The sequence below is a fragment of the Chroicocephalus ridibundus genome, chromosome 3, assembly GCF_963924245.1.
Source record: "Chroicocephalus ridibundus chromosome 3, bChrRid1.1, whole genome shotgun sequence".
In the NCBI taxonomy this organism is placed as follows: domain Eukaryota; kingdom Metazoa; phylum Chordata; class Aves; order Charadriiformes; family Laridae; genus Chroicocephalus; species Chroicocephalus ridibundus.
This window is the reverse complement of record NC_086286.1, coordinates 129,038,943-129,061,098: the sequence shown is the minus strand read 5'-3', so window position 1 is coordinate 129,061,098 and position 22,156 is coordinate 129,038,943. Positions and strand designations below refer to the sequence as shown.

The following is a 22,156-nucleotide window of genomic DNA, read 5'->3' as shown; positions in this document are numbered from 1 at the left end:
ACTGAATTATAGAATCATAGAACCGTTTGGTAAAGCCCACCCCGTGCCACCCCCTGCCCTGGGCAGGGACACCTCCCACCAGCCCAGGTTGCTCCAAGCCCCGGCCAACCTGGCCTTGAACACCGAACGTGACGGGAAGGCTTAAACAAGCATCCCCAGTCCTCTAACGTTGATTTGACATAATCCATCGCCCTTTATCTCTCTGTGGCTTCGCATATTTGTCACCTGGAGTGACTTGTAGCAGACAGACTCCCTCCCTGAGCCACTGGAGTGGGACGGACGTTTCCTCGTCAGATGCCACCATCCACGGCGTAACTCATTAGCACAACCCCGCGTCACGCCGAACTCCCCCAGGCTGCGAAGGGAAGGGCTGCGGAGGTGACACGCGCCACGTTCTGCCGGGAATTCGCCGGTTCCTCGCAGCGAGGAGAGGGGAGCAGCGCTGGCTGCCACAGCCCGGCGTGACGCAGCCCATCTGTCACCGTGGCCGCCGCGACCGACGGCGTCAGCACCAGCGTGGGGACACCTCAGCGCTGTGATGTCGGCTGTAGGATGATTCTGGCAGTGCCAGCTTTTGCCGGCATACTCATTTCAGTTCAGAACAGTAACTTTTCACAGGCTGTGCAAGCGAAAGGATCACCGAAAGGATCCATCTCAGACCGTATTTTAAAACAAAGGCTTTACTGGGAGGGGTTTGCATTTGATGGATCCGGAGCCAGGGGAAACGATCAAGTTATAACCTGAAATAACACTGCAGTGAAGGAAAACTCTAAATGATTTCTCCCAGCAAAATCAATCCATGTCAAATACAATCCCTGCGTTACCAAACACAAACTAAAAAGACGGGTTTTTTTAATGTCTATGAATTTTTTCCCATCCTGTAGGCTGTAATCCCTTAAAAAAGGGGGAGCCTCTGGAGCCTGCGGGTTCCAGTAATCGCGTTCAGAAAACCGACACCTAAAAAAGAGCATGATTCCTGTGGAATTGCCCGACAGGAGCCAGGCAGCTCCCACCCAGACACAGCCCACAGCCTGGAGGAGGGTGCGGGGGGAGAGAGAAGGGGAAGAGACGCAGAATGCACCGAAACAGCAGAATTTCCATCTTTACATTCCTGACCCAGCACGGCTGCCGGGATCCAGGTGAAGAGGAAACACTGCAATAACTGAGCTGCTGAACATCAGACTGACCGGGATTCTTATTTGATTTAACATTTTCAAAGTTTTAAAGTTTCAGTGGCGGAAATTCCACCACCACTTTTGATTTTGGTAACCTATTCTAACAATTATTTGCTTACATTCGCTATTAAAAACATATTTCTTATTTTTATTCTGAATTTGTCTAGCTTCGACTACTGGGTTTTCGTTAAGCCTATCTGCTAAAGCTCCCTGGGATTATATTGAATTTCTCTAGGATAGATATTTTTAGAAATATCAAACCGTTCTTAACCTCTGTGTGTTATAGTTCCATCACTCGCGTCTTTGGATGTAAAGCTATGCATCTTCCCCCAGCTATTTCCAGTCCTTTCACCATTTTCATTGACCTTCTCAGACCCTTTGGTCTCTCGATATTTGTGTTGATGGCGGGTGCTGTAACCGTGGGGTGTCCTGAGAAGGGTCCTGCCACCGCCAGGCAGGACGGGCACCTTCTCCTGCTCTCCTGCTCTCCCGTCCTCTTCGCATCCCTGCTCACAAAACCGCCTCAAAAGGCACGTTCACCCGACTGGCATACCACGACCTCCACTAATTTTCGTTGAGTCATCCTGCCCAGCGTCCTGCCCTTCCAATCTTCTTCACTCCTCCAGGATTCTCCTCGTCTGCCTGTCTCACCGATCAGCAGGGATTTCACACCTTCTCCTGCTGGTCGTGGAAACGACTGTTAATGGCGCAGCACACGGGCTCGCTCTCTGCAGGACTCGCTTGGAAACACACACCCTCTTCTGCAACCTCCTTGTTGCAGTGAGGACAATGAGCTATACAATTTTTTTTTCCCCCAATCTGCTGTACGTGTGCTGTATTGATTACTGGTTTCTAAGTTATTCAATGCTCATAATAAATGCGTTACGCCAACAATATCACTTTACTAATCAAAATTAATCTCATAAAAAAAAAAGATACAAACTGAGGCTGACTACCCCAAGTCGCCAAAAGCCTGTGCTTGGTTGGCACGAGTTACCTCTTTATTTACTGATCGACAAAATAGCTTATCTGCCGCTCAATTACTTTATTCACCATCAAAGTCATGTTGGTAAACAGAACATGTCAGAGACTGCCCTGTTTGACTTCGCTCCCCGCCCCCCCGCCGCCTCGACACAAGAAATGAGATCATACGGAGTTTTCTCCAGTGCTCTGGGAACTTTCCACCGCTCCAAGACATATCAACAACCGGCAGCAGGTATCCAAATTAAGAAATTCTTTCAAAATGCGGTTTGGACTGAAAACGCAGACGGTGCAGCTCAGCATCCTCTTGGATTACCTCTGGCAGGTACCTCCCCGCGGGCACATTGCACAGCTGCTGCCCCGCCAAACCACAACCTGAAAACTATTCTACAATAACTTTCAAACCATTAGTTTACATGCTTTGCTACCAATTTTTCTTTTCTCCTTCCCTTGACAAGCATTGCTCTTTTTTCTTCCCTTCCAAGCCGTGTTTTCCCTGGAGCATTTGGCCAAGTATTCTTAAACCGTTCCTAGTTATTAATATTTTTATGTTCGCATTATTGACTCAGCTGAAGCTGATTTTAGCTTTGCGGGACAGTTTCCTCTAAAGCATTTGTTAGATGCTGATGTGCACCTCGCTTACAGGAAAAAAAATGTAATCAAGTCATGATCACTGACACCTCAGTCGTGACTCACTGCGGCCCTAACCAATTCCTCTTTATAAGCCGCATTCTATCGAAGAACCCCCGCTGGCTATGGCTATGGCTATGGCTATGGCTATGGCAATGGCTATGGCTATGGCTATGGCTATGGGTACGGCTATGGGTACGGCTATGGCTATGGCTATGGCTATGGCTATGGGTATGGCTATGGGTATAGCTATGGGTACGGCTATGGCTATGGCTATGGCTATGGCTATGGGTATGGGTACGGCTATGGCTATGGCTACGGCTATGGCTATGGCTATGGCAATGGCTATGGCAATGGCAATGGCAATGGCTATGGCTATGGGTACGGCTATGGGTATGGCTATGGGTATGGCTATGGGTATGGCTATGGCAATGGCAATGGCTATGGGTACGGCTATGGCTATGGGTACGGCTATGGCTATGGCTATGGCTATGGCAATGGCTATGGCTATGGCAATGGCAATGGCAATGGCAATGGCTATGGCTATGGCTATGGGTACGGCTATGGGTATGGCTATGGGTATGGCTATGGGTATGGCTATGGCTATGGCAATGGCAATGGCTATGGGTACGGCTATGGCTATGGCTATGGCACCTTTCACACTTGAAAACTGGGGGAAGGTTGTGTGCTGCGCTTTTGTTTTTTCCTCCCTTTTTTTCTTTTTTTTTTTATATTTTATTTCAGTGCTTTCACTTATATAGAAAACCCCAAAGGTCTTATGTCACTTATATAGAAAACCCAGTAGGTCTATTTAGTCTTATCTTCATTTTATTTTTCATGCTATTTAGTGTCTGATATAAATCCCCTCCGTACAAAACCACAACACCCAACAGTGAGCCACCCGCTTTCGCCTTGGTCTAGCTGAGGACTGAAACTCGTTTGATCCGTTAACAAACGACTGAGTCCTAGCCAAAGAAAGACGTAAAGGATCAAACTCGGTAACCCGTGTCAGAAGTAAAACTCTGGCTGGTAGCTTCGGGATGAGTCCACGCAGGCAGTCACGACTCCATGCCTGTAATCGTTTTCATACACTCTGCTTACGCAGTTACATACTCTTTTATTTTTGATAGAAGCATTACATTGTAAACGACTAATTTTCTCTTGTGAATGTTAGTACATTTCAACACAGAAGCAGCACAGAGAAAAATCTAAAGAGAAATGTGAACGGATTCGTGATCTGATAAGATTTTAAACACGAAATTGTTTTCTACGAGGCTGAGCAGCGCTACAGAAAATCCAGATTTAAAGCTAAGTGAGAAGCTCCACAGCACATCCCGGCCAAGGCCTGGGGAGAATTCCATGGACGACGTACAGCCTTGTCCGGGTGGGTCTGAGAAGCCATTCATTTAGGAGAACCCGGGCTTCAGCTCCGAATTGAACAGTAGCACAATAGACTTTTTAAAAAAAAAAATAAATAAATTTGAGTGCAATTTGACAGAGAAGATCAGAACAACTATATTCCATTAAATCAGATCAACTCCCCTCACTGCAGAGGACTAAAGCAAGCGTTGTAAGAGTTGTTAAATATTTAGTGATGCAAGAACTGGAAAAAACAACCACACAGCTAAGTAAAGCTCCGAACTATGCTGTTAAGGGCTCTAGCGTTGCAACTACTCTGCCATGTCAAGTTAGGGATCATCTACGCTTTTCACAAAAGAAAGCCACAGGAGTGCTTTACCACGCTAGGGTAAGCTTCGCAGTTCTCACCTTTCCCGTACTTTGACAAGCTGGCCCCCAGCTTGTTCTTAACGACTGCCACGAGTGGTAAAAGCAGTGTACAGAGGAGCCCGTCAATCGGAATCACGGGGCGCTAGGAAAGGCCAAACAGCACCGTTTGCACTGTGAATATTGAACCGCCAGGGGTTAGAAGACGTTCGGATTTGAATACCTCGGTTCTCCACGCAGAAGTTGTGACAGCACAAACAGTTCAAGAACCTGGTATTTATGACCCCAAAAGAGAACCCGAGGAGCATCAGCCCCACTTGCTCTCAGAACTGCACACTACTCAATACCCAGGAAAATGGGAGTCCTCCAGTTGAGATAAATTCTACCCAGTTTACATAAATTCTGTCCCTTCGCTTTGCCCCTCTCTCCTCACTCCTCTCTAGAGCACGTCCTTAAATTTAGATATATATAAAAAGACTGAGACTTTTTCTCAAGACTCTGTAGGACATTAAAACAGATCTAGCTGGAGGCTTAGTTTATTATACATACACAGGAACAGAATTTGTTTGGGGTTTTTTTCTCTCAGGTTTTACTTTCGGTGTGACAACTGGCAAACTGGGGAGGCAGACTGATTTCCAGTCTGTTCAGACCAGCACCAGCACAATGGTATTTCCTCAGAACCATTCCACGGGTTGGACGCGCTAAGCCCCGCTACTGCTAGTGTTAGGCAGCATTAACTTCTTTGTTTATACAATTTTAATCTGCAATAAATGAAAAAATAGAGTCTGATCCAATACGGTGACGAGCAAAAGGTACTTTGAAATGCCAATAGATGCGAGTGGAAAACACAGCCAGGCCTTAGCTCAACTGCACAGAAACATGCTCTGTATCCCTTCTCTCGTTAACAAGATATTCTTAACAAAACAGTATCCTTCAAATAATTTTTCAGAGAAACACACAATTACAGCACTGCAGCTCTATAATTCTAACCCAAGCAAAAATCCTTTTTGCTAGCCTTTTCCGAAGTCAAACACGGCCACAAATACCTTGCTTTGTATCATTGATTAAGTGAAAAATAGATGAAAATAGATACTCACACTATATGTGCAAGATCAAGTGGCTTTTCTGGCTGCTCGGGAAATACAGGGCGAGGTGGTTCTCTACTTGGTACGCAACCGAGGGATTTACTAATTGCATGGCTCAGCTTCTTTGCAGGTGATTTCTGGTTTTGAAAAGAATGACAAAAATGAGTTGACTATTAGGAAGAGCAGGGAAATATGTGCAATCAGATAACAGAGAAGAGTAAAAAATGCATAGTACTAGAATATTCAGAACTATCCATTTACATTGTAGCATACCTAAGAAATTAGTACAGAAACTAACCTAAGTGAACAAGTTTCATGGGGGCTTTTGGTGCTATAATATTGAAAATAGTTTAACAAAAGTATGTAAGACCAAGGAATAAACCAATTGTCTGGTATTCCTATCAGGAATTAAATCAAGGGGCAACGTATCCTATTAAGGGATTTCTTACGCTCACTCACAAGGTCTCATCAACACAGGCGCTGTACTGGGAGGGGAGGACGACAGGAGCTGGGGCAGGAGCAGGTCGATAACCATCCCCATCCACGCCAACCACGAGGAAGCCATGGCAGGAGCAGGTCCCTAACCATCCCCATCCAGCCCAACCTCGAGGAAGCCGTGGCAGGAGCAGGTCCATAACCATCCCCATCCAGCCCAACCACGAGGAAGCCGTGGCAGGAGCAGGTCCATAACCATCCCCATCCAGCCCAACCTCGAGGAAGCCGTGGCAGGAGCAGATCAATAACCATCCCCATCCAGCCCAACCACGAGGAAGCCGTGGCAGGAGCAGGTCCATAACCATCCCCATCCAGCCCAACCACGAGGAAGCCGTGGCAGGAGCAGGTCCATAACCATCCCCATCCAGCCCAACCTCGAGGAAGCTGTGGCAGGAGCAGGTCCCTAACCATCCCCATCCAGCCCAACCACGAGGAAGCCGTGGCAGGAGCAGGTCCATAACCATCCCCATCCAGCCCAACCACGAGGAAGCCGTGGCAGGAGCAGGTCCATAACCATCCCCATCCAGCCCAACCATGAGGAAGCCGTGGCAGGAGCAGGTTGATAACCATCCCCATCCAGCCCAACCACGAGGAAGCCATGGCAGGAGCAGGTTGATAACCATCCCCATCCAGCCCAACCACGAGGAAGCCATGGCAGGAGCAGGTCCATAACCATCCCCATCCAGCCCAACCACGAGGAAGCCATGGCAGGAGCAGATCAATAACCATCCCCATCACCCCAACCACGAGGAAGCCACGGCAGGAGCAGGTCCACAACCATCCCCATCACCCCAACCACGAGGAAGCCACGGCAGGAGCAGGTTGATAACCATCCCCATCCACCCCAACCACGAGGAAGCCGTGGCAGCAGCAGGTCCATAACCATCCCCATCCAACCCAACCACGAGGAAGCCGGTGCTCTGCCCCCACTCTGTCCTCTGCCAAGGCAATCGCTTTTAAAAGACAACTTCCAAATTTTTTTGTTGATTATGGGCAAAGCCAAGGTGAAACGTAGTGTTAAGATACAAGTGAACGACCGGTTTCTTTATTTTCTTTCACAAATTGTCCTGGTTGTGCTAACTAACCTCACAGGAGCAACTGTGCTGGGACCATCTAAGGAAGACTGAAAGCCTGGTGACAAGCGTTGCCAAACACACAAGGATGGATAGCTGGCCTGAGTCATGCGCTTACAATGTGTTTTAAGTCCAAGTTAAGTCTTGAAATGTTATTACATCCACTGAACTCATGCCAGTGATGTGGGAGGCCAGAGAATGCTTTTACGAGAGCTCAGAAATAAGCCGGCAGTTCTGGTTTTCTGATCTAACTCACCGGCGGTCCATGTATGTGTAACCTAGTGGCTAATTACTCCTATGTAAACTTTTAATGCTCCTGTAAGACGTTCCAAAGCAGAATTAGGACCAATTATCAAGGCACATTCAAATTAAAATTCAGATTAACGCTGATTTAAGCAGGAGGCAAGGCTGCCCAGGACAGGAGTTACACATAGAGCTACAGTTAATATAAATTAGTAACTAGCAGTTACTAACAATTACTAATATTTACTAACAATGAAAAAAACAATTAGTAATTAGTAAACCAGTGAGAATCTTCAACTCTGGGCCTCTTGGCTCAGCAACAGAAAACAGGCAATAAAGGCTTTTTTGAGTGGAGAACCTGCGCGTGGGGAAGTTGCTCCCTCTGTGGATTTACGTGGTTTGTAGTAGATCAGGACGCATTTTAAGTGTAAAGTAAACTACTAATATCAATTGGAAAACAATGAAAAAAGAGAAAAATTCCTTTCAAATGAGAAAAAAAAGAAAGATAAGCTGGATGCTGTGAGAATATAGCTGGTTCTTAACCAAAGATTACTATTCTCCTTCAACTACCTCAAAGCCAAAGGTAACTGAGAACTCTATAAACCATGGATGGAGGCTGCCTCTGAACCCGTGATGAGTGTAGTCTGGGGAAAAAAGAATTACTCATGATCATGTCCTTCCCCGGAGTACGTCAGAGACGATTCCAGTGGTAGCTACAGTCGATTCCAGTCCCAACCTCCACCAGCATCTAACACTACTTCACAACGCGTATTCTGGCCTGGTTACCGTATTAAGAGCACACCCTTTCAGAAATTAAACCAATTATTCAATATGTTACAGCCTAATTCCTTTCCGACTCTGGAATTTTGATCCACCAGCCCACAGATCCACCCTGTGAGGCAGCAGAATGCAGGAAGGGCATGGAGAGCACGCGTCAAACCACCTTCAGATCCCAGGTGAAAAGGGCGATCACCTTCCCAACATATTAGCTGTGGCTTTGCAGAGAGAAAGTCCCGGCCCTGTCCAAGTACCACTGCAAAAATCTTGTGATGGGTCTAAGATTTTTATCTCCTCTCACCAAGAAGGGCTTCAGTAGGAAGGATGTGGAGACAATTAACTGCCTGAGGCGAGCGAGTCTCCTGCAGGGAGCTCTGGCAAGCAGCACCTCAGCTGACCCATCACTAAACAGGGAGTGCTAAAGACTTACTGATGGTGAGCTGAGGGGTTTCTTTTCTCTTTTTCTTTCCATGTGTTGAGAAAACCTGGTAGATTGCAATCAATGGATGATCCCTGCAAACAGTGCTGAAGTGCATGGCGAAAGGTTCTGCAGATGGTCATCAGCCTTTAATTATTCCAAAATCCCATGAAAAACACAATCCAATCTTTATATCAGTTCTTAATAGAACCAAGTTCACAAGTCCACAGTGAAATTTAAATCGTGCACACAAATGTGATACCAAAAGCAAAATTCTAGTTTCCCTCAATTAATTCTTCTACATGTTGAAAATTTCCACATTTATTTCTCTCTCAATTTGTTCTCCACTTCTTCTTTTAGAGTATTTCCTACTTTACCCTGTTCATCTTTTGGCTTCTGCAGAGACCATCTATTCTCAGCGTGCCTTTTGTGCGACCTCTTCTTTGCAGTATTTTTGGGCTATTTTACAGGCTTTTTCCCATTGTGGCAACAAACACTCTATCCTATTGTGCTCCGCCACCATTTATTTTGTCAAACAAACGCAGTGCTGTCTAGAACGCTGCACAACGGAGCCACTGCTGCAGAATCACTTTCCGAAAATTATAGGGGAAAGATAATTTCCATTGATCCCAACTTTTTGATAGTGTTTCTCGGTGCAGCGGAGCGGGCAGAACGAGCACGCTGCTTCCCCGGCCAGTGCACCTCCTCTGGGTGTCTCATCCCCCTGAGAAATAGCTGGTTTCCTTCCAATTAGCTGAGTTCTACTTCAGACATTTCTAAGAAAAACCACCTCTCTCTCGTCAGTGTCGCTAATCTCGACCTCCTGCTCGTTTGAGATCGTCTCTAAGGGGAGAGCATCCCATTCGGCAAAGACGGGATACTCTACTCTCCCCTTCAAACAAAAAGGGGAAAACATAAACAGAAAGCCCCGGAGTAACATCATCCTCCCATCCACCACCGACACCAGCACTGCAAACCCACAAACACCACCACCCCCTTCCCCACCACCACCACAAACACCACCATCCCCTTCCCCACCACCACCACCGCAAACCCACAAACACCACCGTCCCCTTCCCCACCACCACCACCACCGCAAACCCACAAACACCACCATCCCCTTCCCCACCACCACCACAAACACCACCATCCCCTTCCCCACCACCACCACCACCGCAAACCCACAAACACCACCATCCCCTTCCCCACCACCACCACCGCAAACCCACAGACACCACCACCCCCTTCCCCACCACCACCATCACCGCAAACCCACAGACACCACCATCCCCCTCCCCACCACCACCATCACAAACACCATCACCCCCTTCCCCACCACCACCACTGCAAACCCACAAACACCACCATCCCCTTCCCCACCACCACCACCGCAAACCCACAAACACCACCATCCCCTTCCCCACCACCACCACAAACACCACCATCCCCTTCCCCACCACCACCACCACCACCGCAAACCCACAAACACCACCATCCCCTTCCCCACCACCACCACCACTGCAAACCCACAAACACCACCACCCCCTTCCCCACCACCACCATCACCGCAAACCCACAGACACCACCATCCCCCTCCCCACCACCACCATCACAAACACCATCACCCCCTTCCCCACCACCACCACTGCAAACCCACAAACACCCCCACCCCCTTCCCCACCATGACACCACCACCGTGAGCCTCCCCAGAGATCACCACCCACTTGCCCATCACTAGCACTACTGTATTTTCACCATCTCCTGCCTCCCCAGCTCTTCATCTCTTTTCTTCCTGACTTTAATCTCTATTTGTACGTAGCTGGGGGCACACACTGTTTTATGAAGTATCTGTAACTTCTGTCACAACAGAATCTCAATTAGTTTGAAACTTGGATGTGCTACTGTAAAATCCCCGGTATTAATAAATTTCAACTCCAAATTAGTAGTTAAAAGTAATAAAGAATTTGAGACTTTGAAAAAGGTTTCACGCATCCCAGAGACCAATTTACGGTCTTACTTATCTTCACCTTTAGCCAGGAAAAGAGTCTGCTGTGCCTTTACTTTCAGAGGCTTTCGACATTTCCTTCTGCTACAGACACCAGCCAAGAAGGCTCTGCCTGCCCCGGGCTCCAGCCCCACGCTCTCGGGGAAGGCCAGATGCCAAGCCGTCCTGGTTTCCTTCCCAACGGGCACGTACATAACTCAGTGGGATTCGCACCACTGTGCCCACGACATCAGCCTGGCCGTAGCTGCGGCTGATGGGCCAAAAAAAGCCACGCACACAACTAAGTGCTCTTTATCTGCACACGAGGCTTCAGAGACTTTCCTGGAGCCAGGTATTCACAGGTTTGGTTTTCCTCCAAACTGTTAAGTCATATAGCCGTTCTCTTTCCCCTTTTACTGCCAAGGCGGTCACGAAAGGTTTCTTCTCCGCATTATTCCCAAAGGTTCATGAGACGCAGGTGCCAGCAGCGCTTTGCAGTTTTGAGTGCATCAGCGAGGAACAACTGCAGCGCTTCTTGCAAAACTCCTGCTCTTCAGCATGACAAATCTCGACCTTTAAAGGTCCCTTCCAACCCAACACATCCTATGATCCTATCTTTTTAAATTCTACAGCCTTTCTGAGATTCCTTCTCCAGCAAACTCTCTCAGTCTTTTACATATCTAGACCTATCCGTGGAGGATACTTACCTTTTTCCCCAATTTACCAATAAATATTCAAAAGAAATGGTTTCTGCTTCTTATTTGTCATGCACAGAATAATGAGACTTGTGAGAAGCATTTGCCACCAGTTACCGTAAGTGTTCAAGGAATCAATGAAGGTTCTATGTAGTTACAGTCCAGTATGCGGTTACTAGACATCCCACTGGATCCCTCTCCTTCGGAGCTGGTTATTTGACATTTACGTTTTTGGGTTCTTATCCTCTGAAACACCTACAAAGCTCAGAGTCGGGGGGGACTACGGAATTATGTGTGAATCCAGACATCCTCAGCTCTTTCTGGAACACCACTCCCACCACCACTTTCTAGATGATCCATTTTAATAAATTTTTCGACCAAACAAGAACCGGAGGTCAGACCAGATGAGGTGGCGATTATGAAAGCCGTCTTTCCGCGGGAACCTGCAGAGCCGCATTCCTCAGCGGCTACTCCACAAGTGGCAGTGCTCAAACACAGTTTTCACCATCCAAAACGGCATCTACCTACCAGCAAGCACATCTGGCTTCTCCAGGTTCCAGAGAAAGCTCAAACCAAAAGTACAATAAATCCTTCTAATAAATACTTCCGAGAGGCTGGGATGTTTGTTCTCTTTTGTAACACAAAAGGCTGGAGAAGCCCCTGCTCTACCCTGTACACTCTTCAGGTGGTTTGACATTCCACTTGAGTAGCCACAAGGCAAGGTTAAAATACCTTCCCTATTAACCATTGAATCCCTCTCCCTGGGACACTCATCCCCACTCACAATCCGGTGGGAACCGAGCCCTCGGGGTTGGGTTCTTTCAGTAAATGTATCATTGACACACCACTCGAGGACTGTCCTGGACTCTGCATTTTCATTTAATAAACAATCCTCTTTCTATCCAACTCACTTACAAATACAGCATGAGCAAAATACCACTTATGTAGCCATGCCTGCATATGTATGCAACAATCTATAAATAAATTTTATAAATAAAAGCCATTTTAAGTACTAGGAACAACCATTCAAGGGAGGCTTCCCGGAGCCCCAGCCTCCTGGGTTGTGGATCCTGTCTCTGCCTTCTAGCAAAGGCTGCAACTGTTAAGACAAAACAAAACTACTTCCACCGTGGAATTAAAAAGCTGGAAACTACAAACTACCTTACCAAAAGTTAACTTTCTACCTTTTTCTAATTGCCTATTTATAATCACACCCACCTCAACCAAAAGGGTCTTGTAAACACTCAATACAATGGGCTTAGAAATTTGTAGGTAACTAAAAAAATGAATTGAAGCCTTGTTGGCAAGGACACTTGTTTGAAAATTGAGGTTTTAAAGTTATCCATTTCTCTCTCTCTTTCCCCTCTCCCCTCCAATATCTTTATCAAGGAGTGGAGCGACAGGACGAGGGAAAGGGTTTTACACTGGAAGAGGGGAGATTGAGATGAGATATTGGGAAGAAATTCTTTGGTGTGAGGGGGGTGAGCCCCTGGCCCAGGGTGCCCAGAGAAGCTGTGGCTGCCCCATCCCTGGAGGGGTTCAAGGCCAGGTTGGCCGGGGCTTGGAGCAACCTGGGCTGGTGGGAGGTGTCCCTGCCCAGGGCAGGGGGTGCCACTGGGGGGGCTTTGAAGGTCCCTTCCCACCCAAACCGTTCCGTGATTCTATGATCTGCCTCATTTTACTGATATTTCCTGTAATAGCACAAACTGCCCAGGCTAGGAACACGCAGTAAGGCAGCATCACCACCCTTCTACGCTGAAAATGGGTAAACAAGCAAAAATAATTCTGGCAGTGAGTGCACAGAGAACCCTCGCTCCCCTCCGAGCGTGGAGCGGTGCTGAGCAGCCCGGCGGGCTCAGCAGAAGGAAGGCAGCGGGGGGAGCGGGGGGAGCGCCACGCACACGCAGGACACGGGAGAAGTCGCTGTGCGAGGGCGGCGTGCCCTCTGCCGGGAAACCCGCGGTGGGAAGGGGGCTTCTCCTCCGGGAAGAGGAGCCCAGGGCACGGCGGAGTCCACACACGGACAGCAACGTGACAGGGATGCAGCGCACGCTATTGACCACCCTGTTCCCTTTCGGCTTGTTTCGGGGGTGGGGGGGGCTGAACAAAAACATGTTCAAAAATTTTTAATAACTTTAAGGTAGTCTAAATGGGAAATGAAATGAACCAGAAATATGAGAGATGTAATTCTGAGAGCAAAATCTTATTAACAGCTACTTACAGTATTGCCAGCCTTTAACTGGGCAGATAAAAGGGTCTGTCTTTTGTTTTCGATTCGATTAGTACCCAGCGTAACGACTTCCCAGCGGAAGCCATAGATATTATCACTATAGAAACGACTAAACATGTGCTGCGTTTGTTGAGACCTACTCCAAAGCCACCATGTTCGGCACGGTTATAAATAACAAACATTCCATTATTTATAGCAGGAAGCGCATTCTAACTCAACTACAGTTGAAAATAATCCATCAAAAATTATTCCCTAGGGCATGAGCCTTTAGGGAAACTTGGCTATTTTAACATTTCACCTGAAATGTATAGATGACAGCGACTGCTAAAGTTTAGCAGACTAAAAAACATAAACAAACAGAATGAACAGTGACTAATCTACAGGCTTTCAAAATGAGCAATTTGATTTTCAGTTCTGCTGCGTGTACATAACTAAATGAATCACTGTTTAAGGCTATTTAATAAAAAAAAAAAAATTGAAATAGGCCAGAAGGAATAATTTGGAAAGTGTTTGAAGTTTTTTTCTCCCCCCCAAACAGGCCCCAACAAGCAGCATGTTCATGCAGCAAAATCTCTTTCAAATAAAGGTTTCTACATGAACTTACATATATATATATATATATAAAAAAATCCCTATCGTAATATATATGTTTATATATATACACAGACATAAAATCAAAATACTATGTGATTTATAGTATCAAAAAATTATCAAAGGCACTTTAGAATTTCAGGAAAAAGAACCTTCTGAAAATACTTACTATTAATGCTTATTGTGGGTCTCAGGGCTCCAAAACTCTGAAAATACGCCATACAAGCCTGAACTAGACCTGGCTGGATTGAAAGCCCAGGAAAAATAAATTTCTTTTTTTATTGCATCAGAGTACCAGCTAAGCGCTGCGGATCTGGTCAGCAGGAATCAAGACGTGATTGCTGAGTACACACGTAAGTAGGTCGTGCTGGTCCAGCTGAAGCTGCACCGGCGCCGAGTAGGACGAAAGCGTTGCGATGCACATTTTGCAGTCTCGTCGTCCTTCCTAGACTCCAGTACAGCGTTTCCACAACGTTCTGGCATTGCTGATGCATGTTCAGGTCAGAAGCGACCGCATTCCCCAGCCCGTCCTCTGCAGAACTGCTCCCCAGCCACGGATCCTCCATGGAACTTTGGGGCTGCTTGGTCCCACCTGAGAACTTCGCAGTTTTCTGTACTCAACTGCATCTTTTCTGAAAATGTAAGTGACCCAGAACAGACAGCTTTAAATTAATTCCCTTTGCCAGATGTTCTTCATGTTTTTGAGGTCCAGCTTTGTCCCTGCACCAGCAGTACTGGTCACCCGGTGGGTGAAGGCAGAAGTGTCCTCCTGAAGACTGATGTGAAGAAGACACTTGAGATCCCCCGACGTGGATGGCACTGTCTCTCATTGAACGAGCAATACAGGCCGCATCCAAAACTATGGGATGTTTTTTTTTAAATTAAGAAAGACTCAATTTTCAATTTTCATACAATCAACACACAAGACTTGCAAAAGTTACAAAAGATTAAAAGAAAAAATATGTAAAAGACCTCTCTCTCAAGAGATCCCTCTTCCATGCTCAGTTGACAGGAGATGACCCAGTCTGGAGTAGTATTTTATATATCCCTGAATTTTTTAGTCCATTTAAAAATACTTTGTTGCTTAAAAAAAACAGGAAATGGCTAAAAAGGCTCAGACATAAGTTGCTAGAGCCAGAAATATTACTTTAAACTACAGGAACAGAAATGCTCCTTATGATTGCCTTATTGCTTACTGAAATCATGGAATCATTCAGGTTGGAAAAGACCCTTGGGATCATCGAGCCCAACCACCAACTCCACTCTACAGAGTTCTCCCCTACACCAGATCCCCCAACACCACATCTAAACGACCCTTAAACACATCCAGGGATGGTGACTCCACCACCTCCCTGGGCAGCCTATTCCAGTGTCTGACCACTCTTCCTGGGAAGAATTTGTTCCTAATGTCCAGCCTAAACCTACCCTGCTGCAGCTTGAACCCATTCCCTCTGTTCTATCGCTAATTACCTGGGAGAAGAGACCGGCACCAACCTCTCTGCAATGGCCTTTCAAGTAGTTGTAGAGAGTGATGAGGTCTCCCCTCAGCCTCCTCTTCCTCACACTAAACAGTCCCAGCTCCTTCAATCGCTCCTCATCAGATTTATTCTCCAGGCCCTTCACCAGCTTCGTTGCCCTCCTCTGCCCTCGCTCCAGCACCTCGAGATCTCTCTCGTGTTGAGGTGCCCAGAACTGGACACAAGACTCAAGGTGTGGCCTCACCAGTGCTGAGTACAGGGGGACAATCACCTCCCTCCTTCTGCTGGTCACACCATTTCTAACACAAGCCAGGATGTCATTGGCCCTCTTGGCCACCTGGGCACACTGCTGGCTCATGTTCAGCCGCGTGTCAATTAGAACCCCCAGGGCCTTTTCCACCAGGCAGCTCTCCGGCCACACTGCCCCAAGCTCAAAATCCCTCAAACTTCTCCATTTTCATCCTTGATTTCCATTTTTTGTCTTTGCTTCACCTTTAGACAACCTTTACCCTCTTAATTTCACCTTTCTTTGATTTGGATTCCGACAATGCTGAACAAGAAATGTAAATATCCCCTTCTCCCTTTGTGCCTTTATTCTTTTGGCTCCGGCCCAGGCACAGCTCAGCAGCTGTACGGCACAAACCCCCTACAAAGGGCGCACACCTTTTGGAAGTGTCCCTTCCGTCTCACCTCCTGCCGCAGTTTCTTACTAGTACGAGTTACACCTTGTTGCTGTACAAGGCAGCCAACCTGGCTGCTGCTAAAATTCCTTCAACAGCCTTCTGGACCAATTGTTTTGATGTATCGATGTTTTCATTAGGTAAGATATTCAAATCTAGTCTCTTTCAAGGTTCCCAACTAGCATTATTTTCTTTCATACATTCTTTCCATTTATTCTGTAAAAACTCTGTTTCCTAATGCTGTTTCCAGTAACCTTCTGCTTCCAGTCCGTGCTTTGTTTAGCGTTGCTTCTGTACGTCCAATTCCCTCTTCTACGTGAAGGGCGTGGAAGGAAACGGTTCCAGAGCCGCTGCCTGGTCCTGGGGCCAGATAATCTGCATTCTTGCTCTGCAAAGCGTCTAGTAGACGTGGTTCCTCTGGTTTCTCATGGTTCCTCGCCTGTGTCAGCTCCTACCCTTCCCTTTGGAGCTTCTTGGGAGAGCACCGTTTGGGCACTGCTAAAACCGGGGATCGCTCCGACGGTGCCGCGGCTCAGACCACGCGACAAGGACAGTGTTGTGTTTACCAGAAGAGCGATAGCCCGAATAGCCTCCTTTTCCATTTCTACAGCTTCCCACTCCTCCAATCCACATTACATCTTAAAATCAGCTTGTTCTAGTAAGAACCAAATGGCTCAGAAGTGAACACCGAACCAAGATGGGTCCTAGAACAGGGCAGAGTCCGTCTGACCCGACTCACAACTCGGAGACTTCAGGAGAAAACAGCCCCGTTAGAGTCAGAGCTACTATTTAGTAACGTCTTTATATTAAAGGATGCAGACTGGATTTAGATATACTTACGGGGATAATAATCTACTGGCAGTTCGGATTAAGCATTCCAGAAGTTTATTACCCACATGGTTAAAAAAGGACAATATTTAAGGTTGAATTTTCCTGTCTTCGCCTTCCAACTACTGAATGGTATTAAACCCCAATTTTCCAAATTAAACAGTAATGCTATAATGACTCTTCCTCACGAAGATAATTACTAATTATGATCCAATTATCATTTGAACTTCGCTTTGAATAAGTAAAAGGTTGGGCTTAATCTTTTGCCATAAAATAGGTTTTTATATCTAAAATTATCTATTATTTCTTGAGATGTGATTATCATACAGTCATCCAACTGAGTGTTATTTCTCATAGTTTCTTTAAGGCTTTTTAGTTAAGAGTTTTCAGGGCGTATATTTACAATTGTCAGGACAATGACGATATGAAATCTTTCTCTTAAAGAACTACTATCTTTAAAGATAGATCCATTGCTCAGCACAGCGTTCATGCCAGCTGGTTTACCTTTCCAGGGAGGTATTGCCAGCTTTAAGTCTTTCTAAGCTAGAAGAGAGGAAAACATAAGAAAAGTGGGACTGATGGGCAGAGGGGAAGGAAACACACGTGTTAAGGCTTGAGGCGGACTGTGCTGTCTTGTGTGCTTTAAACAACACCGAACACAATGACAACCATCGGCAAACTAACATGACTTGTAATAAAACCAGTACAGTACACCTTCGTATATGCTTTTGCTATTTGAAAACCTTTAAAAGTCCTACTGTGCGGTTCTACTATAAAAACTGTAACTTTCAGAACACATTAGTACAGAGGTGGTTGTTTCAGCACGACAAACAAAGGTGAGTTACCCAAGAGGAATGCTCCTTCATCTGATGCTGGTTGCTATGAGGACCATTTGCATGGCCACGCCAAAAACAGTTTTGGCAGAGCTGGTAGTTGTGGCACTGCTGGCATCGGTACCGGAACCCCATCATGCTCTCACACCGGCAATACGAACATTCCACGGGATGGAAGACTTGGTGGAGATGGGGAAAGAGGGGAAAAAAACCAAAACAGTAATAAGCAGACTTTAGGAAAACATCAACCAACAAATCTCATTGGAGCTTCCAACCCCCACCCCAAGTTCTTAACCACTAAACCAACTTGTTATTCTGGACAGGTCATGGATTTTGAGTGCAGGGCAGGTAATTTCAGTAAGATTAAGTGCAAATTTAAGTTGATGACAACGCAGCAGTTCCGTCTGACAAGTTCAATATTTCTTCTTCAGATTTCTCCCTCCTCAGATCCACTCAGACCCCAAAGTCTCCACGAAAGTCCAACAACACTGAGCATACGCATGAGTGGGCAGGGAGGGCAGAACGGCTATATTCACGCAGGATAGCTTCTGCCCAAGGAGATCCCTGCCCTGGAGTCAGCGGAGAGCTCTTCACAGAAGAGGCAAATTCAGGGCACCACAAGGAGCTTCTGCTCTGAAGCACCTCTCGCCAAGGACCTTCCCTCGCTCTCCCCCGACTGCGAGCTGCCTCTTGTACCTCTCCAGCTTACACTGAGGAAATCCCCAAGGCCCCTCTAAATGTTAACATCGTGAGAACTGGAAAATCAAACGGGGTGTGACGTGCAGAGTCACCATCGGGAGCTGCCTAAAAAATAAATAGATAAATCCTTCTTCCCTCTTCTTCTACCCATGAACAAACAGTCACAGACTCGCTCCATCTAAAAGATAAGTCTGTAGAATAAACACAAGAGGAAGGTGAGAATGAGGTAAAGGAAATATCCTACTACGTCAAACGCATCTCAAAAGGTGAGGCGAGCAAATGGAATGGAAGGATGAAGGTGAATTACAGGAGCAAATGGTTTAGCGCTGCTGCGGGTCAGAGCGTAAGTGATTGTGGGCATAAATAACTGTGCCATGGAGAAGACCACAGGAAAAAAGAGCAGCTCACTGACCAGGCAGCTGAAATTCCTAGATATGTCTATTATAAACCACTGAAAGATGCGAGAGAAATAGTTAGAAAGAGTCTGAAGTTTTCATCTGTGATAAAAATTATGACTTAGCGCTCCAACTGAGACTTGTGCAATTCCGCACAGGGCAGTGAAGTTACTGCAGAGAGACGCGGCTTCTGCGGGAAGGTCTGGCCAGTTACGCAGTGCCCCGTACCTCCAGAGCGGGCGCGTACACCAAAACTGCTGAAAAGGCACGAGTAACAACTAAAGCAAAGACAACTCGAGCACTGACCTGGTCAGGAATGCCATGGGTAATTAAGCCAAGATGATCAGGCAGATGACGCTTTATTGCAGCACGTGGCGACACTGTATAAAGCAAGGACTTGATGGTGGTAGGTGATTTCGATATACAAACGCCCCCTGGGAGCGGACTGTAGAGGAACTGGTGATATTTTTTATTTTTGTTTAATACAAGAGGTGTAGAAAGCAATGAAAAGAAAGACTTTAGACTTGTACCAAACAGTAGAAAAGAACTGGTTGAAAAAGATGCCAAGTGACCTTAAGTTAACACGCCAACAGAGTGGTTTTGTGACTTTTCAGAAGCGGAGGCGAGAGAAATGACTTCAGCGCAGCACATTTCATCAAACTCATGAGTAGGTAAGCTACAGGAAGAAACAATTCAACAGGAAAACTGAGTTAGAAGAACTGTCAGTTCCTTAAAGAAATGATGCTAAAGAAACAAGCACAAACTACCTCAGTGCAGAGGAAAGAGCAGCCTGTAGTAAAAGACCAACGCGCCTGAAATTAAGAGTTCCTCAATAACTTAGAATTCAAAAGGAAGCCTACAGAAGCAAAAACCGGGACAAATTATTAATGAGGGTTAAAAGAATAACTCATATATTCAGAGACAAAGTCAGAACAGAACAAGAGAAAACTAGCAGGGGATTTAAAAGGGACATTACAAGAATTGTAATTATGATCCGTAAAAGGGTGCGGAATTACACAGACGTAACTACTGACTTCTCATGTTATTTTAACTTGTAGAATACATCCTGGAACAAATAATAAAGCAAAGTACTGTAAGCACCTGCAGAACAACAGAGAAATGAGCCGTGGAAAACATTTGCCAAGTCAACCTAATGTCTTTCCGCGACAGAGTAATTGACCTTGAAAATAGGAAACAGGCATCAAATGTCATCAATTTTTCATTTTACTTCAGTACTTCTTACAAAATTGGTCTCCTGTGACATTCTCATGACAGGGGGAAATGCACGAGACGAAAGAACTGTAACCTGGATGTGAATCTCATTGGAAAAAGACCAGAGAGCAGTTAATTGTCAAAATGGAAAGATCTAATGAGCAAAGTCACCTTTATTCCAGGTCACGCACTGGTTAATATTTTTCATAAACAGATTGAACAATCATCAAAAATGTCCGATTTGGGGCGTCACATTTCAAGGAAGATGTGAGTTAATGATATGTCCAGGAGAAAGCAATAGACTTGTCTGAACAACAGCTAGTAGACATCTCAGCTTGGAGCAGACTGCGAGAAGGTAACGTCAAACATGCAAGAGGTACGTACAAAAATAGCAATACATTCTCCAGAGCCAGGGGCCAAAAACCAGGTACTTATGGGTTTAAACTGCAATAAGAAAAAAACTCATGCTAGAATATTAGGAAAAAAACCCCAAACTTTCTCACCCTAGGAATATTTAAACTGTGATCGCACCCCAGCTTCAAGTCCAAGGAGGTGTGGAAACATTTTGACAGAGGATTTTAAGAAGCAGCGAGGCAAATCTTTCAAGAACGTTTATACACACTCGAGTTTGCCTTTGGAAAGAGAGATGGATGAAGTCACAGGTTCCCAAAGCTTTTTTTTTTTTTGCACCCCCTCCCGCAGTCTCCCAGTATCCCTCCTGCCCGTGTCTCCTGCCAAGCCAGAGCCTTAGGTGAGTACCTGAATCATGGAATGTGTGGGGTTGGAAGGGACCTCTAAAGGCCATCGCGTCCAGCCCCCTGCAGTGAGCAGAGACATCTTCAACTAGATCAGATGGCTCAGAGCCTCATCCAGCCTGGCCTTGGGTGTCTCCAGGAGGAGGAATTGTCTGAAGGAAAGGCAGTAACCGGTACCAGCGATGGCAGCAGGTTCTGCCTGCCCCTGTGGACCACTTCATCCTGCCTCGCCTGCCCCTCCTCTGCAAAAACATCTCTTATCTTCTCCAACTCCACGCACTCAGAAGAGATTGCTACTGAAGAAAAGGGGACAAAAGCGCTACAGAGTCCTCAACCAAAGAATCAAAACCTTGAAATTGATATGCTTCATTTAGGAAATCAATAACAACATTCTGATAAAATAAAACATGACGCAAAATAATAATGGCGACGGCACTCAATGTACGGCAAAAAGCATGCTCTAAAAATGAGCGGTATCACCATCAGAGATGAGTAGATCATGAGCAAGGTATTTGGCCATCTGGATAGAAAGCAAAGAGGTGGGGTGCACTTTTTGGTGTGTTTGTGGCGTTTGCTTTGTGGGTTTTTTTGTTTGCTTTGGTTGGTTGGGTTGGGGTTTTTTTGGTTGGTTGTTTTTTTCTTTTTCTGAAAGTGCCAATGTTTAGCTGACGGGGAAACAAATAAATGAGCAGAACAGCATGCTTCCTCCCAGTACCAACCCGCTGTCTCGCCCGTCCTGCCTTACTGGCAGGTGTTATGTCACGATCAAACGTAGATATTATTTGTTCATTTCTGAATGCCATAAAATACGGTGTTGCACGCTTTATTGCTCTTCTCTCCTGTTCAGATCGCTTTCCACACTCCCGTCTGCATAAATCCAACTAGACTGAAGTTGCCATGAAGTAGTCAATTGAAAACGGTTTTCCCATTATTGACGTGCCCAACTCCAAGTCAAACTCCAAGGTTCAGGTTGGAAGGGACCTTAAGGCCCACCCAGTGCCACCCCCTGCCCTGAGGAGGGACACCTCGCACCAGCCCAGGTCGCTCCAAGCCCTGTCCAGCCTGGTCCCACTCGAACCACCATGTCCCCTCCTGCCTATGGACTGTCAGAGTTCACCTCATGTCCCAATCCCTTTTCCCCCTCTCCTTCCTACTCTTCCTTTCCTGGAAGGGC

At 46.2% G+C, this 22,156-nt stretch overlaps 1 protein-coding gene across 12 annotated transcripts in view; it reads right to left on the bottom strand.

The window, feature by feature from the left end:
• DTNB (dystrobrevin beta) overlaps nt 1-22,156 on the bottom strand; it is a 230,396-nt gene that overhangs the window by 148,670 nt on the left and 59,570 nt on the right. For all 12 annotated transcript variants that reach the window (XM_063330834.1, XM_063330842.1, XM_063330833.1 and 9 more), the window contains 2 exons: nt 17,934-18,100; nt 5,609-5,733 (listed from right to left, as the gene is read on the bottom strand). In XM_063330834.1, coding sequence (XP_063186904.1) covers nt 5,609-5,733; nt 17,934-18,100 — 292 coding nt within the window. The remainder of the gene's footprint in view (nt 1-5,608; nt 5,734-17,933; nt 18,101-22,156) is intronic.